Source organism: Betta splendens, chromosome 6, assembly GCF_900634795.4.
Source record: "Betta splendens chromosome 6, fBetSpl5.4, whole genome shotgun sequence".
NCBI lineage: Eukaryota > Metazoa > Chordata > Actinopteri > Anabantiformes > Osphronemidae > Betta > Betta splendens.
The window spans coordinates 14,331,252-14,349,058 of NC_040886.2; the positions used below are offsets into that span (position 1 = coordinate 14,331,252).

The window sequence follows — 17,807 nt, forward strand, 5'->3', positions numbered from 1 at the left end:
TGCAAATGTAACTGTTTATTCCTGTGTCATTCTTGTGTGTGTTGTGTGACTTTTCCAGAGTTAAAACAAGGGGCAGACGTTTCACATGAATTTGTCATGTGTGTGTGTGGAGATGCTGGGACCCCCTGAGGTCCGCTGCTGTCTCTGTCCAGCCAGATGTTCGCCAGCAGCCAAATTCTCTTTTAACCCCCTCTTTAGCAAACTCCTAAATCAGCCTGTAAATGAGCTGAGAGACAGGTGTTTACATCTTATCGTCACAGCACGCATTAGAGCAGAGTGTAGGAGAGGGGGGAGATGGAGCGCTTGGAGCGGATGAGGAAAGTACAATAGTGGTCTGTTCAGAAGTCTTCCGTCAGATGTCCCAGGGGACCGTGTCTTGTCTGTAAAAGAGATCAACTTTTTCCAAGCGCTGATGTCAGATTTATCAAAACGTTCACCATCAGCTTCATGTGGATCACCAGATGTGGAGGAATTCTCTCAAACCTGCTGAACACACGCCTTCTGTGTGTAAAACGCAGTGCGTGATGCGCTACAGTATGAATAGAAAAACGGAACGCTGGAGCTTTAGGAGCAGGAGGAGAGGTTTTCACGCATGCTTCTTCAGGGGAAAAAGCAGCTCACGAGCTCATTAGACGAATTAGCTCGCAGCCAAGATTGACCTGTGTTTGGTTGCGGCTCCTCAGCTGCTCGACCTGTGTCTTAATTGCACAGCAGTTAAGGGTCGGCTGGGATGTGAACACAAGGCCGGCTCGCACAACACTAGCGCCTTCAAAACTACGTGATGAGTGCTGGCCACCTAAGAGGTCAGGAGCCACAAAGTCAAAGGTCAGATTCTTGCTGAGACAGTGCTAACGTGTGCGTTTGTGAAGCATCAGGTTCTGCACAGCAGTGCAGATGAATAAGTAGCCACATTATTCCAGGTCTGTTGGAATCAGGGAACGCTTCACATACTGTACTTAGGATCCATTGTACATTCTGTACTGTACATGCAGCAGATGCACAAATTAACACAGCTACGGGTTTGTAACCTGCGGGCACAAACATAAAACTGGAATTATGAAGCATTAACGTTTGCAAAGCAAATCAATCATCTCTGCTACGTTGCTCTGGGAATTGTGGTTTTGGCTGAAATTCAGATCGGCACAAAATCTTTCTAATCACTGCTCCATCCGGTGGATGGATTTGCAAATAGCATAGTGACGGCTTTAGCACCGTTTCAGACGCTTCAACAGGGCAGCTCCGCATGCATGAAGTCATTGCAGGCATTTCATGTTTATTGTTTATGATGATTTAAGATGCTGCATTCGTGGGGGTGAAAGCTACAGTGTAGAAGAATCCTGTTAAACTTCTAATTCATGTAGCCAGTCGCTAATAATGTAGTTACTTGTTGTTTGTGTAGTTCAGTTAAATGTGTAGATTGGTGTCATGTTTAAGGCCCAGTAGAAAAGTTACAATATATGATGTCTTTAAAGTAGCAAACACATCAGAACTACACTATACAGTAAGTGTCCATGGGTTTTGTCCTAAAGCTTGAGTGTTGTTTGACTGTTCAGTAGAGCAAACAACACGAGGGACACCAATGTCACCGTTAACCACATTATGTTCTCACTGGGGAGCCGCTGACATAGTTTATGCACCTGCTCTTCACACCTGCCACCAAGAAGCTGCAGCCAGTAATTAGATCAGCTCACATCAGCTTCAGCGGCACTGATGTCTCATTTGTTCCTCCGTCTCCCTGCGCCTGGCAGTCGTCGGGTACCACGGTGATGGTGGACATAGCGGTGATGGGAGAGGCCCACGGACTCATCACGGATCTGCTGGCCGACCCCTCTTTGCCCCCCAACACCTGCACCTCGCTGCGGGCCGTCAGCAACCTGCTCACCACACAGCTCACCTTCCAGCCGCTGCACCGGCCGCGCCCTGCTCCCCCGCTCAACCTCAGCGATGCCTACACCTGCTCCGACTCGGAGGAGGGACCCGAAAAAGGGGAGAAGACGTCGATCCACAAGGTGAGGGACAAAATACAAACCCGGTGTCATGATTTGCACATGTTGTAGGAAATAACTACTGTATTTTCCACCTCAATATCAGAAGTCAGGATTGTTCAAACATAGTCAACGACAAAAAACTTTTCATTTGGAAAACTGTGAACTAATGCTTAAATAAAAATGCGGCCCACCCTATTAAGGCCAAATGATTTATAAAGCACACATGTTAATCTTTTAGCCCGTGTTCCAGCTAACGAGCGCTCCCTGCTCTCACAGTGTTTAGCATCAAATATAAGGGAGTGTGTTTCCACAGAGTTGAGTGCAGAAAAATAGTGCACGTCAACTGCTCAGAGCACTGTTCCCCCTTTCATAGCCGCAGCTGTGTCAACATGACGGATGCACAGAGCCAGGCACTGTGCATGGCTGCATTTAGGGGGGACACGAAGGTTAACAGATCTCTCAAAATGTCAGGAGTGTGCCAACGCACGTGGACCCCCGCTGCGTCGATAGACCCAGGAAGTCGTCCTGCGTCAGCGTTGTACATGTATGAGCTTCATAAAAGCAGCTTAGACGAACTGTCTGATGAAGAGGCCAGCGAGGCTTCACTCATCACGGCTCTGCACTGGGTCTAACTGCCCAGAGCGCAATGGCAGGCAGAGTTAGGGTGCCTAGTGATTGTGTAGAACTCCTGTGTGTTTGCTGCCTAAAGGTCTCATGCCCACGTACACACAGTCCTCTGTGCTGCAAAGCCAATACATTAGATGCACAAGATCTAAAAGAAACTTAAAAAAATGATCAACTGATGAAGCAAACAATGATTTGGAAAACTTCAGAACTCAAGAACAAGCAAACACAGACATGAGCCCTGTGCAGCACATGCTTCATTCATTAGCTAATGATCTGGCCTCAGCGCTACACATCATACATTAAGCATCCAGAGCCACTGGAAGCACAAGACAGTCTGCGTCAAAGCCAGCGAGGCAACAGCGCTTTGCACGAGGGCCTGGTAACAATTGAAATAAACACACGAGCACGAAATTAGGTGCACGTGTAAAACTGCAGCTGCACAAGTGAATTATCTAATCGGATAAAGACAGAAATGTGTTCTCAATATATAAAATACTGTAGCAAAATGAATTCTAGAGCATCAGCACAGCCGGCGGAGGCAGACGGCCACGCTGAGGCGGCTTCATTTACATGGAGACCAAGCATCCTGCACTTTCAGTTCCTCAATAGCATCCGTGTATAACCACTATGCTACGAAGGCGAGGAACTAATAAATGTCAGTTATAGAGCGAATGGCATAATTCACAGGAACTGAGGTTCTGTGGCGTTCAAGTGTGTGTACAGTAAAAGGCTTCTCTCCTAAATCTGCCTGCGAGCATGTTTTGACTTGCTCAATGGCTCCAAAACGTAACGGAACCGCTGATCCACTGTTACTGTGGCTCTCAGATAATGACAGGCTACGGCGCCGTCCTCCTACGAGTGCCTGTTCTCTAAAGAGCAGCGGCACGCGGGGAACCGAGCGTACGAATGACATCGACGCAGTCGGAATCGTCCAATCAGAGCGTTGCATCCACAGACATCAGCTGGTTTTCTTCTTCACTGGAAAAGCAGCAAAATCATCACCATCAGTCATGTTATAGTCACATATGGTTATACTGTATATTTGCAGCCACAGAGTTATTGCAGCGTAATCTTCCTTTAAATGTCACCACACTTTCGAGGCGTGTGTGCGCTCTGCTGTGAAGGGGCTCATTCAGGGATCCGAGGCGATCTCTACTACCGCGTGGCTCCGAACAGATGGAGACGTCACACGGGCAGAGGCCGCTGGGAAACGGAGAGACAGGGCAAAGAAACGGCAGCTGAAGACACCGATCGAATGGACCTGTGAAATGCAATACTGACCATGACACTGTGTGCGATTATGTGCCACTGAAGCATTATTGGCATAACTATCAAATTTTCTTCCAGTCAGCGATGACCACAGTGTTTATTCTCCTTAAATGCATTTAAGAAAAAAATGGAATTCTCCCAAAACACGATGTTTTTATATCTTGAGCACTCTCTCATCTAAATGACTCATTTGACTGGAGACAATGTGAACAAGGATTAAGTTTATCTTGCGGGTGGAAATGCTTTCCGGCCTTTTATCTGAATGAAAGCACAATCACAGGCGTGTTTTTTGACTCCGAGCACGAGCGACGCTTCCAGGATTCCACCTAATGCTGCCTGCTTTGTGTTTGCGTGTGCAGCGCTTGAGGCGGAGTCTCCACCCCGCTCTCCTGAGGCGGATCTCCTCCACGTGGACCACCACCACCTCCGCCACGGGCCTGCCCACCATCGAACCCGGGCCCGTTCGCAGGGACCGCAGCGCCAGCATCAAACCGTACCACGAAGCGCTCACCTGCAGGTACTGAGCTACAACACACGAGTCCCTGCAGCTGTTCTACTGCAGGAAGAGCGCTGCTGTTCCCCTTCTTTGCTTTATTTCCCCACCTTTTCTGTTTCTGACTTTTTGCCAGCGTGGATGCAGTCGCACAAAGGGCTTCGGCGCGAGGCAGCTGCACTGGTGCAGTCATTTGGAAAAGGATGTGTGTGAAATGGGAGCCCGAATGGGACTGTGCCCCACAGGCGAACACATTAACCTGAATAACTAACACGCACAGCAGCTCTCTGCGCATTAGTGCTGAAGAGCGCGCGGCTCAGATGCGCACAGATCTGGAAGCAGCTTTTTTGTGGCTGTTGGGGGAAAATTGTTGGAGAGTAGAAAAGGTTGCAGGTTTTGTGCTGAAGTGCCGAACACAAAACTCTTTACAGCTGCAGGTTTTTCTGTTTGGGTAGTAATTCACATTGATCAATTAAACACTAAATAAACACAGGTCTCTAGTTTATTTTCATGGATATTTAATTTATCAGACAAGTTATGATTGTTACTTTAACATGATTTACTCCTTGCGATTACTGTACTTTGGTTGCTGCTCAGATTTGAAGTTGTTAAGCTAAGATTTGGTCTTTTAGCTGTGCTTCTTCACGTGAGTGCGAGCTGTCGTGCGTGCAGTCGCCCTGTTTTTAAAATATTAACCGTGCTTAACAGTAAAACTGTATTTGTGTTTCATTTACTGCCTTCAGGTGCATCCCTGTTTGTGTCACAGATGATTAAGCCCAGTGTTTGTTTGCAAATACTGGGTTATGTCTGTAGAACTGTAGAAAGCAGGTGTTTCATATGTAAAATGAAGCATGACTCTGCAGCAGCGTGGCCTATTTCTCTGCTCAGATTTTACTTTAGAACTAATTTATGTGCGTGGTTTTGAGCAGATGTTACAGGATTTATTTCAGTTTAGAAGCACAAGACAAATTACAGGGCAGCAGTTGTACATGTACATACATTAAAGTGGCAGATGAGTGTGTGAATCATGACACACAAAGCAAACTGTGCATCCACGTCCTCATCCACGTTTTTCCCAAGGTTTCCCTCATAGCCTCCCCTAGACTGGAACTCCAACACTGTTTGGACTAATCTGAGTGCCAACGTGCCCCTGTGCTCTTGTAGCCAGGATCCAAAATACTGTGGAAAGGTTTCCCAGAAGTGTGTGAGCTGCTGTAGTTCAGATTAATGCTGGTGGTTTTGGACAGAGATGTTTAACATTCACATGTCATCTTCAGGTGTTTGATCCAGGACTTTCTGCTTGATTAGTATCCATGTGCTATAAATCACGTATTGTACAGCATGTTATCAAAACCATAGCTGCATAAACAGAGTGAACTGTCCAGGTGCGAGTGTCATCAGAGTCGAGGTTTGTGTCCACGTCAGACCTTTTGGACGCATGTGCTGTGGCGCAGGAAAAAGGAAATATTGTCTGAAACGTCTTGCGAAGCGAAACGTATGAAGAAAATAATGCGCGCGTGATATTTCTCTGCCAATGTTGCAAATGTGAGTTTGTGCAAGCACATTCTTCGCTGACGACCGGCACGCAGCACGCCTCCGAACGACCCCCCAGAGAAGGTCTGGGCTTTGATTTACAGGGTGGAAAGGTTCTGTTGGGATGCGCTTCACGTCAGCCTTTTTCACACCGTAGCAGAAAATTGATGTAAGACACTTGAATAATAATTGTTGACTGTAAGCTGCACTGAGCGCTGCACACGCTTTCCAAAGGAGTGTGTGGGCTGCATCCGTCAGTGGCTTGTTTGGGTCTGTTTGCGCGGTGACAGTGTGATACTTGAGCGGGTTGTGTAAATGTAAGCACACGGAGCAGCTCTTGTACACAAAGCATCGGCGCCGGCCTTAAAGCTGAGCCCGGCCCGGCGGCGAGGCCCAACTATGGCCACTTATGGTGGTGTGAGGACCAACAAACAACCTGGGCCTCTCCTCGGTGACACACACACACACACACACACACACACACACACACACACACACTGCTGCTTCTTCTGGCTCTGGTTATAGTGGGCACATGGACAGAGTGTCTGGGTTTGGTTTACTGCTGCTGAGAGGGCTGTCGTCTCAGTAACACTTCATTTGAGTTTACTTTCAGGCGTCTGGTTCTTAACAAGTTGCGTAAAGTGAAAAAAGGAGAGCTGGTAAAGCTTCAGGGCATCGACACGCCGCTGCACGGGCCGCGCCCACCGACGACTGTCAGCTGCTTCTCTCTGAGCAATCGGCGATTGTTGACCGAGTGAGATATGACTCAGGAACTATTTATTTTAATAACAGTTTAAACAAGAGCAGGAACATGCAAATATATTTACAGATCCGACAAAACACCAATAACTGATGCCAATGTGAGTCCTCATAAAGTGAGAGCGCAGAGCTGAGCTTGGGAGAAAATGAACACATGGCTTCAATTGGCTTCTCTCTGCTTCATCATCAGATCTCTACAATCTTAATTAGGACATTAGGCTTCTTTTCCGTCTGCCCCCGTTTTCCAACATGTCAGCGCTCCCTGACGCACAGTTTGAGAAGGAATGACGCCACCTTCACAGCCACGGTATCTGATATGAGGGCGTTTTACCAGCGGTGGATGGAGCGTCTTCCACCCCCTCGGCCCCGGACGCCGGTTCTTCACGTCCTCTGGCTCAGGAGCAGGTAGATTACTGGAAGCACAAATGATGGCGGCTGTGTCTATTGTGGCCCGGACGCTGTCCGTTCAGGCTCCGGACCAGAGGCAATCTGTCAACCTGCCGTGAGTGCTCGGGTCTGAAATGTGGCCGCAAACTGCAGTGGAGAGAGGGAGTTCATGACGTGGCTCGAAACATTAAGATAAGCAACACGGGAGGAAGTTGGGCAGCTCTCTTTGTAGACTATTCTATCGCATTATAATTAACTGGATGAAGGCTCATACTTACAGTCAGGAAGGCTTTAGACTTTTAGACTTTGCCGGAGCAGGAGACTTGGTTGAATGTCGCACATTTTATAGCAAAAGACTTAGTCTCAGCCTTAAAGATGTTTCCAAAAGTTCCATTGACATCATATTTGTCTTGTTTCTCCTGTTTTATCAGTTGGGACCACTCTGGTTTTACAGCTCATGACTGAGGTTTGAGATATATAATAAACACACTGCGCCGACGTGAAGACAGGACATGTTTAGTTTTTCAATATTCAACCCAGACCATGATCTTTTCCTCATCTCCACCCGTGCGTTTTTGTTGCCCACACTCTGCACAACGTTTCCTTCACTGCACATATTCGCAGCCGCTGCTTTGTTCCCAGTGGTGCCGGGCAAAACGCGGCGTTTCTCCCTTCCTGCTGCAGCTTCAGCTCCGGCCCAGCTTCAATCACTGCAGCTGCAGCGCTAACGGCTGGAACGGCACCCGAGACGCGTCTCCTCCGGCCGCCGCTCTGCAGATTCACATCCTGACGGCACGTTGTCCGGAGCAGAGTGGGTTCTGCTGCATCAGCAGAACAGGACGAGGTTCTGCTGGGTTTTTCACCTTCGGAGCCGCCCACTCCCCCATGACTATAATACAGTATGCTAACGGTTAGCGCTGTTTTATACTCCACACCTGCTAAGCATTACACACAGTGGTCCAACCTGGCCATGCAAACACAACAGCAGTGCCTTTGTCGGGGCCCGGGGCCGTTACACAGGGTGGAAACGGCTCCAGAGCGTTCAAGGACCCGTTTATCAGGAGAACACAGACACAGTGCAGGCCTTTGTGCTCCCTGTGACAGTACGACAGGCATTTCCTGCTCCGCCGAGGCCGCTTTTCACAGTTAGGAAGCGGTATTTTAATTAGAACCAGTGGAGCCGCATGGACAGGCTGTTGGAGGAAGCTCAGGAGGCTCCCCGCGGCGTCGCACGCCCAAAGAGCCAACACGACGCGCGATCTCGCTCGTTTGATTCGTGAGGAAACGCGGGGATTTAAAGGCGGCTGCAGCAGGAGGCGCTTCCTCCTCCACACTCATCTGCCTCCGAGGGCCTGCGCTCAGTTTCTAATGGGCCGCTCGTAACGGCACCAGTACCGGCAACTGTTTCGCATTAGTTTTTCTTCCTTCATCGCCGCTGCATTGTGTTAATGTGTGCGTCCGTTATGTTCATGAATGGCTATTTTTCCTGAAGCATCTGTGCATCTGTACGGCAGCTGTTCCGTGTGGGGACAGCACAGTGGGAACCCTTTAAATATCATGTTAGGCATCAAAGAGCGATGCAGTGAACGGGATGGTTCCCCGCGACAGACGGCGCCGTTCGTCCTCTGCTAACAGACACACACTGGACGTTCTGTTGTGCATTTGTGTTTGTAACATTTAACGTTCTACTGCAAACACGTGTTAAATGTATTAAACCAACGGACACTGATTGCAGGTTGTTTTAATGCTATAAGTCTCTTACACTGACTCTGATGCTCAGCTCCATTTACAGACTTCCCAGTGTGACCATTGAGATTGTGCAGCACCATATAAATAAATGAAAGCTGCTCATCTGCATTTGCTCTGACTCTGTCGAACGCTTTTCCTCCTCCAGCTGTGGGAGACCTTACATCAGACTGGGCCACGGCGAAGGCTCCTTAGACAAGGGCGACAGAGTCCCACGCTCAGGTACGCAGTCAGTCCGCTGTGGTTCAGGAGACTAATGTACAAAGTCTGATCAATAAACCTTAGGAATTAAAACGTGTTTCCTATTGTATGTTATTTGCAGCAGCTTAAAAAAACATCATCTGTAGCAAATCTGTATTAAGAGAAGTAGTTCTGCCAGCGTTGCCGACTAAAACACCTCCCGTTATCAGTTCCAAGCATCAGTGTGAGGAGATTGGCAGCGATTGTGCCTCAGGCGCCGTGTGACGTCTTCTTCTTGTTTCCTCCCGTAGCAGACGACCACGTCGTCGTCTCATCAGACTATGACAGCACCCACGAAGCCAATCACAGCGACAGCAGCGACGTAGCGCCCACGGAGGAGGACGCGGAGGAGGGAAAAGGCCTCCTGCACCCGCTAATGCCAGCAGAGGTCCAGGCCCCACCTGCACACACACACGCACACAGACACGCACACAGACACACACAGACACGCACACAGACACACACACACACGCACACAGACACACACACACACGCACAGACAGACACACAGACATACACACAGACACGCACACACACACACACACAGACACGCACACAGACACACACACACACACAGACACACACACACACACGCACAGACAGACACACAGACACGCACACAGACACACACAGACACGCACACAGACATACACACAGACACACACACAGACACACAGACACACACAGACACGCACACAGATATACACACAGACACGCACACACACACAGACACGCACACACACACACACACACACACACACACACACACACACACAGACAGACACACAGACACGCACACAGACACACACACACACGCACAGACAGACACACAGACATACACACAGACACGCACACACACACACACAGACACGCACACACACAGACACACACACACACACACACGCACAGACAGACACACAGACACGCACACAGACACACACAGACACGCACACAGACATACACACAGACACACACACACACACGCACACAGATATACACACAGACACGCACACACACACACACAGACACGCACACACACACACACACACACACACACACACACACACACACACACACACACACACACACACACACACACGTCAAAGTAACACTCCACCGTGTCTCCAACAGGACAAGCCCATTTTAGCCCCAGAGCCGTTAGTAATGGACGACTTAGAGCCACTGATGAGTCAGCTGAACAACTGGAACTTCCCCATCTTCTGCTTGATGGAGAAGACCAGTGGGAAGTGTGGACGGATCCTGAGTCAGGTGAGCGCGTCGGCTGCGTGCGAAGCGACGGGGAGGACTTTGTGTTTGTGACCGTTCTCCTCTCTGCCTCAGGTTTCGTACCGGCTCTTCGAAGACACTGGCCTGTTTGAGACCTTTAAGATCCCGGTCAAAGAGTTCATGAACTACTTCTGCGCCCTTGAGAACGGCTACAGAGACATACCATGTGAGCTCACACTGTGGCTTCGCTCGCCTTCACTCCCGGCTGTAACATTACAATTAGCCACTAGAGGGACATCTTGTACAGTTAGTGCTGTGTGACTGTATGCAGCTTGTCAGAGGGAGCGTGCGCGGCCCGACGGCGCCCCCTGCTGGACTGCAGCGCTGCACACACTGAGCCCAGTCTCTTGTTTCTTGACCCAGATCACAACCGGGTCCACGCCACAGACGTGCTTCACGCTGTCTGGTACCTCACCACGCAGGCCGTGCCCGGCCTGCCCAGCCTCATCGCCGACCACGGCTCGGCCAGCGACTCGGGTACGTCCACCAGCACGCGCGTGTGCGGCCGGCGGCGCTGGTGTGAGAGCGAAGCCCACGACACACGCTTGTTTTTCTAACCTTGGTTAAGCCCTCTATGATTGGAAATATTTCTATAAGCCAGACTCCTCTTTTTATTCGGCTCCTTCCATCTGCCCGCAGCCCCACTGTGAGCTGCCTCATTAATGTGGGAGCATCAAACCTGCAGGAGAGCGCGTTCTTATCCTACTCATAGTTTGTCTTATCTTACTCAGGCTTTTGGCACTTGCATTTACGTGCCAAACACTATTTGAAGTCTAGAACAGCATGAAATTGCTAGCAGATTAGAGTTCCCTCTCACCCATATTTCCATAACCTCATTTGTATGCCTTACTGGGGCCATCCCTTTGATCCACACATAAGTGGATTTGAGTGTGTGTGTGTGTGTGTGTGTGTGCGTGCGTGTGTGTGTGTGTGTGTACATGAAGGTACAGTATGTGTGTTTGTGTAACTGCTGCCACCCTCCTCACTTTGTGTGTTGCCCTGTGGCTAGACTCTGACAGTGGAATAACACACAGTCACATGGGCTTCCTGGTTTCTAAGACCTACACTGTGTCTGAAGACGGTTACGGCTGCCTGTCCGGCCTCATACCTGCTCTGGAGCTCATGGCTCTTTACGTGGCCGCCGCCATGCACGACTACGACCACCCCGGCCGCACCAACGCCTTCCTGGTAGCCACCAGCGCCCCACAGGTACCGGTGCCGCTCAGTGCTGGTTGCAGAACAGCGTTTGGCTTCGATCAAAGCGCATTTGTTTATGATACGTCGGTTTGTACCTGAAGCTGAAGCGTTGGGGCGTGTTTGCAGGCGGTGCTCTACAACGACCGCTCGGTTCTGGAGAACCACCACGCTGCCTCGGCCTGGAACCTCTTCATGTCGCAGCCGGAGTACAACTTCCTGGTGAACCTGGACCATGTGGAGTTCAAGCGTTTCCGTTTCCTGGTCATTGAGGCCATTCTGGCCACGGATCTGAAGAAGCACTTTGACTTCCTGGCTGAGTTCAACGCCAAGGTATAAAGAACAGTTTGTGGACGTGATGATGAAATGAAACTGTGATTTTGGGGGATTTGGGATTTTAGGTCAATGTCAGTAGAGTTATGAACACGTAGCCACAGTCTGAATTATGTACAGCTTCGTCAATATACATTAAATCCTCAACTCTTTTACATGCAAAATTTGATTTTTCAGTGGTTTTCAAGGAACGTGTCTGTTTGAACAGAACTTCCAATATGTTCTGCTCAAGTCAACAACACCGCTCTGCAGCTTTTCAAGAATGGCAGAATGTTGACTTTGTATCTGAGGGTCTTGGGTGTCTCCATTGTGCGTATTAGTGGGTGGTCTGTCAGTTAGATACGTTGCTCCGCACGCGGCTCAGCTCTTCCTGGAAGCAAATTAGCCTTCTGTGAAGGAGCCATCAAGTTTTGCTTCACTTGCACTTGATCTGCTCAGCTGCCTGGGTTATTAGGTTAGAGTAATAAAGCTGTGGGAGTCAGCCGTCCTCCTCCTCTGGGTAGAAATCTCATTAAATGTAACTAGGAATGACACGAAACAGTTGTTGAATTCATAAAACAGCTTCATAAATAGTTATTGTAAACAGAAAATGTTCAGTTGTTCTGAGCTGCACATGGAAGCGTCACAGTTACCTGCGTTCGCGCGCGTTGAATGTCAGCTCATGTGCGGTGTGACGCCCCAGGTGGGCGATGAATCCACAGGCATCGACTGGTCCAACGAGAACGACAGGCTGCTGGTGTGCCAGATGTGCATCAAACTCGCCGACATCAACGGACCGCTCAAATGCAAGGAGCTGCATCTGCAGTGGACGGAGGGCATCGTCAACGAGTTCTACGAGCAGGTGCGCACGGACCCACAGATCAATCAGCCGCCAGGCTGTAACACAGGAGACTCTGACAGGGGGTGTGTTCTGCTACGCTAACGTTCCGTTCAAATGGGCCCAGCCACATAATGCATGCATGAAGTTTTTGCATGGCCGCTGTAACAAGGAGACTCCAGGAATGCGAGTCACCCTCAGTGACCTGCGTTACAGTGGGGCCGTGGCGGGCGGCTAATCTTTGCTAATTGCCTCAGGGTCGAGCTCAACGCACGCCGGGCCTTATTGGACCCTGATACCTGTGAAACATCCAGCTCGTTCCAAGATGCTCTGAGGTCTGTGGAGCAGAAAGGCTCTTAACTGACAATGCGGGTGTTGATTCAAGATGTGGTGACGTAAGCGTGGTGCTGTGCACGTTACACACTTCATGGCCAATTTAAAGAGCCTATGGGCTGAACAGCTTCTAAACGGAACAGTACTGTGTGTGGGCCCGGATCTGGGGTGGAAATATGGAGAATAATCCAGTAGTTGTAGTGGTTTGCAGGTAGGGAGGTGAGTTAGTGGGGTTCATGGGAGGCGACAGAACAGACAGCTCCCTGCGGCGCTGCAGCTTTTCATGCCTCCTCAGATCTGTAGGATCGATGGAGACTGAGAAGTTCAATGGCAGCAGGGTGGGTCCTTGGCCCCCTGCAGACCCTCCAGTTCCAGCCCCCCCCCCCAGCTCTGCTCCTGTCACTGTAGCTCCCGGTCCTCCTTTTGCCCTTCAGTTTTCAACATCCTTCATATTACAGACCCGTCTATGCTCCTGTGCTTCGTGACTTCCTTTGTGCTTTACATCAGCAGCTGAGGCCTTCCACTGTATTGTGTGTTGGATGACACTCAGGCTCAGTTACCATGGGAACCGGGGGAGGCTTGTACAAGCTGTTGTTCATTCACATTTGCACAGACGTCATACGTAGCACACATGCAGCCTCCCCACAACCGTCTTATATTCATGTGCAAACGCTGATCACTCGCATGCAACACACGGAGCTGGTTTCAATATTTAATATAGGTATTATTAAATCTAAGGTTAGTCAGTTAAGTGTGTAGTGCACCTTGAATCATGCTACAGCTGTCGACGCTGCTAACCTGACTCATGCTCTGTGCAGGGCGATGAGGAGTCCAGCCTGGGCCTCCCCGTCAGCCCGTTCATGGACCGAGCAGCGCCGCAGCTGGCCAAACTCCAGGAATCCTTCGTCACACACATTGTGGGGCCGCTGTGCAACTCCTATGACTCAGCTGGACTGATGCCTGGTCGATGGGTGGAACCCAACCCAGAGGCCGAAGAGCCGGAGATCTTGGAGAACGAGGAGGAGGAGGAGGAGGAGGAGGAGGACACTGCAGAGGAAGACACGTCCAGCAGTTCAGAAGCGTCACGTAAGCGGAGCTATTGACCTGATGTACAGTAGAAGAAAACAGTAACTGGAAGTGATCACACACAATCTCTGTATTCATTTGAAATGTAATCATTGGTTAAATTAGTAAATTCAAGCACAAATATGCCCAATTTGTGTTACTAAACATGACACAAAAGCTATGATGGTTAGAAAATAATAATTTATCTTTTACTCATTGCTGACTTTACATCATCATCATCATCATCATCATCATCATCATCATCATCGTGTTTTGTTGTTGTTTTTTTTAGAGAAATCTGCTCCCAAGAAGAGGAGGAAAGTCTTCTGCCAGATCACGCAGCACCTGCTGGAGAACCACGAGATGTGGAAGAAGGTGATCTCCGCAGAGGCCCAGAAACAGAGTCAAGGAGGCGAGTCCTCCCACCTGAACAACGTGGCCGACCCCATCCTGGCCATCCACGAGGAGGAGGAGGAGCCGGGCAGCAGAGAGGAGCTGGAGGAGGGAGAGGAGCTAGAGGAGGGCGCCGAGGAGGCCGAATGGCCCTCGTCTCCGCAGGAAGACGTCGGAGCTCCACAGGAACTAGAGGAGGGGGAGCCCCAGTGAAACACGGCAGCCGCGAAGGCGAGAACACGAAGAAGTATTTAGTTTTTCTTATCCTATTAACTGACTCCTGTTTTTGCCAGCACATCACTTAGACACAACACTGTAGATGTTTGGGAAATGTGTGCCTATATACATAAAACAGGGTGGGGGAACTCGTGCTTTACACTTTATCTGAGCATCTGGGCTCCCCGAGCATTTCCAGGAGCTTTCCTTCTGCAATACGGGACTCTGGGTGCACCTTGGGACACAGACTCCTCTGCTACTGTCAAGAGGAGAACTGATTGCACAGACCTCAACCCAGCGTGGTAACACAGGACTGCAGACGTTTGCTGCCAGTTTATACAGTACATCATTATTTTCTGAATGCAATTCTATATAGACATCACAGTTACCTGTACTTGTGTTTTGATTTTAGCAGGTTTTTGAGGTCCGACGTGGCTCCTTTTTTTATTTCTAGACATGGGTTCTAAAGGGAGCTAATTAAATAAGAACCATCGGCGTAGCTTTCTTCCTTTTAACTTCTGCCAAACTTAATCACGTGCCCATAGGCTCGAACGTACAAAGTCAAACATTTGGACGTGTTATGTTTTGCATTCGTTGCCAAACTATGTGTATTGCATTTTTGTAGGTGTAATGGTTTCAGGAGAGACTTGAAGCTCGTAACTCTCTGTGTGTGTGGTTGTGACTGTGTTTGAGTGAATGTGCCCGCATGCACAGGTCTCCTGCAGGGGGTGGGGGTGATTCTGCAGACTGGTTACAGTATGTGTCTCCCACCCCGAGCTGCTGCAGTGCTCATCAGGCTTCAGTGTTTAACTAGAGAGGCCCCGGAGTTGGAAAACAGGAAGACAAGGAAGGGAGCACACGTTAAAGGGAACAGCTGTGCGTTTGTGAAGCTTTATATAAAACTCCTGTTCTGTATTTGAGTCTGCAGGTTTAACTGTTCCTTCAAATGACCTTTGACCTTTAACAGACTGGGATCACGGGCCGATCCAGATCGCGTCAAACCAAGGCTGAAGCGCATGCTGGCGTTCTCTACTTTCTACTTTGACTGTTATATCATTGTTGCAGGTGAACAGGTTTGTATTTGTCTGTGTTTTGCGCCCAGCGCCTCAGTCGTCCTCCCCGAGAGTTAAGAATAGGCACAACCCCAGAGTGCATCAGGCGACAGTACGCGTCAAGCTTCAATCCGATACATGACATTCAGGACTTAGATACTCAGGAAAAATTACTCTGGCAAATTCACGTGTTTTTATATACAGTATATTTGAGAAAATGATGTTCGAGGTGGAGCCAAGGTTTGATAGGAGAGTTTTAGGTATCACTCAGCTGCATGTGGGACTCTCCCTGTGCTGAATGTTCGCACGGCCGGCGCGATGACAGGCGATGAAGGCCACAGCAAGTGTGTACGGCGACTCCGTGCCAACATAGATGCAATCGTCTCTAGACCATGACTGGTTCATGTTATGAGCGGGTGCGGCCCCGTCGTTCAGCCGAGGTGGAACCGAGGGAGGAGGGGCCCGAGTGGGACGCAAACGCCTCTGATGAATATCCCACTTTACGTCAATAATTCACACCTTCATAGACATGTTTGAGTGACTTTAAGTGGCTGTTCGGTGTGAGAATGAGTAAAGTGCTCCACAACGAGTTGCGAGTCAACTTACTGTCACGTCGTGCAGTGAGCCAATGTGTAATGAATTATCCACTGCTAATGCTGTCAGGTTCTCGTGACCTACTTGCACATTGGACTCTAATGTGGTGCCTCGACACACGGCACCACTGCTTCTCTGAAATGACTGTGTTTGCTGCTCTCCAGGATGCAGAACAAAGGCGTCAGCCTGCAGTTTAGAGACCCAGCTCACAGCCCGTCCTGCAGTGAGGAACCTTTTGACCGCACGGTGCTCCCGACTCTGTGATTTAGGTTTAGTATAACTAGTTAGTGTGCTTTCAAACAGACATGTGTCCCAAACACTGAGTGAAGATCAACCAGCGGCTTGATGAGAACAACCCTCATGCTCTCACTTTGTATCCTCCTGTAAATTGGCTCTAAGAGGTGACATCATTGGCCCAAACCCAGAGGATACATTTTAACCAGCTTTTCCTGAATGGGATGAGATTTCACCAGTGTTGAACAGGAAAGATGGGGAAAAAAGACGTTTCCGATCCGACTTTGTGAATGTGTGTGTCTATTTAAACTCTTCCACTGGCCTCGAGTGTGACTCTGTCCTGTATCTGACCAAAGTAGGTTGTACTGTTGTACTGCTACTAGAGATTGTGAAGTGATGAAGCAGGAGGCAGGTCTAATGTAATTGTTATTCACTGAAGGTCCCGTTGCGTGTTTCACCTCGTGCTTCCTCTTTGATCTTTGCACCTCTTCGCCTGCAGAGCACTGACGCTCACTGGCTTATCTCTACAGGTGATGAGAGACTGCTACAGTAACATGTCGGCCGTTTCCTTTTTTAAGAGTGGATGAAGTTAATACACTATATCAGCTGTAAGTGTGATTTTTATTTGCTTATCATTCTTATTCATGTACGTAGCATAATTGTAACCATGGGAACCAAACAAGCTTTACGATTATGTAAACACAAATGAGAAAAGTATTTTTATATAGTTGACACACAATTAAATAATTAATTGCGTTCTTCTCACTAGTATCTTGCACTTACCACATGTCACTTCACAATTACACAATGCAGACTATGTCCAAATACTCAGTACAGTATTTGTGAGAGTAAAACGGTGAATTTCCTGCAGGTCGATGCTCCATTTTGTACAATATACATATATGCTGTACAGTAAAGAAATTTTAAAACTACAAAAACTCTTTTAGAAATACATTATTTATTTTTACCATTTTGTAATTTAGACACTATACTGTAGCTTCAATATTGCCAGACTTACTGGAAGTGCCTATATTGGTATTATGTATCATACAGTGAACATATTTGAAGATCATTAGAAGTTGTCACAAACTGAACCATGTGGATGTTGTAATGTGAATACATTGAATTACAAGACTATAATTTCTGTGGTATCTCTGTGTCTGTGTTGGTTTATGCTCATATTTTGTTTAAATCCAGAATCTGCTTCACATTAAAATCTACCAGAGAATGAACATCACACGTATATG

At 48.7% G+C, this 17,807-nt stretch overlaps 1 protein-coding gene across 2 annotated transcripts in view; it reads left to right on the forward strand.

The window, feature by feature from the left end:
• The window catches only part of pde3a (phosphodiesterase 3A, cGMP-inhibited), a 47,462-nt gene extending 29,670 nt beyond the window's left edge, over positions 1-17,792 (forward strand). Inside the window, exons 3-14 of one of the 2 annotated variants that reach the window (XM_041071328.2) lie at positions 1,749-2,009; positions 4,244-4,401; positions 8,951-9,024; positions 9,297-9,430; positions 10,174-10,311; positions 10,384-10,495; positions 10,693-10,806; positions 11,339-11,538; positions 11,653-11,856; positions 12,539-12,697; positions 13,825-14,092; positions 14,364-17,792. In XM_041071328.2, the coding sequence (XP_040927262.1) occupies positions 1,749-2,009; positions 4,244-4,401; positions 8,951-9,024; positions 9,297-9,430; positions 10,174-10,311; positions 10,384-10,495; positions 10,693-10,806; positions 11,339-11,538; positions 11,653-11,856; positions 12,539-12,697; positions 13,825-14,092; positions 14,364-14,677 (2,136 nt within the window). In that variant the 3' untranslated portion in view covers positions 14,678-17,792. Of the gene's footprint in view, positions 1-1,748; positions 2,010-4,243; positions 4,402-8,950; positions 9,025-9,293; positions 9,431-10,173; positions 10,312-10,383; positions 10,496-10,692; positions 10,807-11,338; positions 11,539-11,652; positions 11,857-12,538; positions 12,698-13,824; positions 14,093-14,363 lie in introns of both variants that reach the window. The other variant, XM_029154791.3, reaches the window with a different exon arrangement.
• Positions 17,793-17,807: the final 15 nt, after the last annotated feature.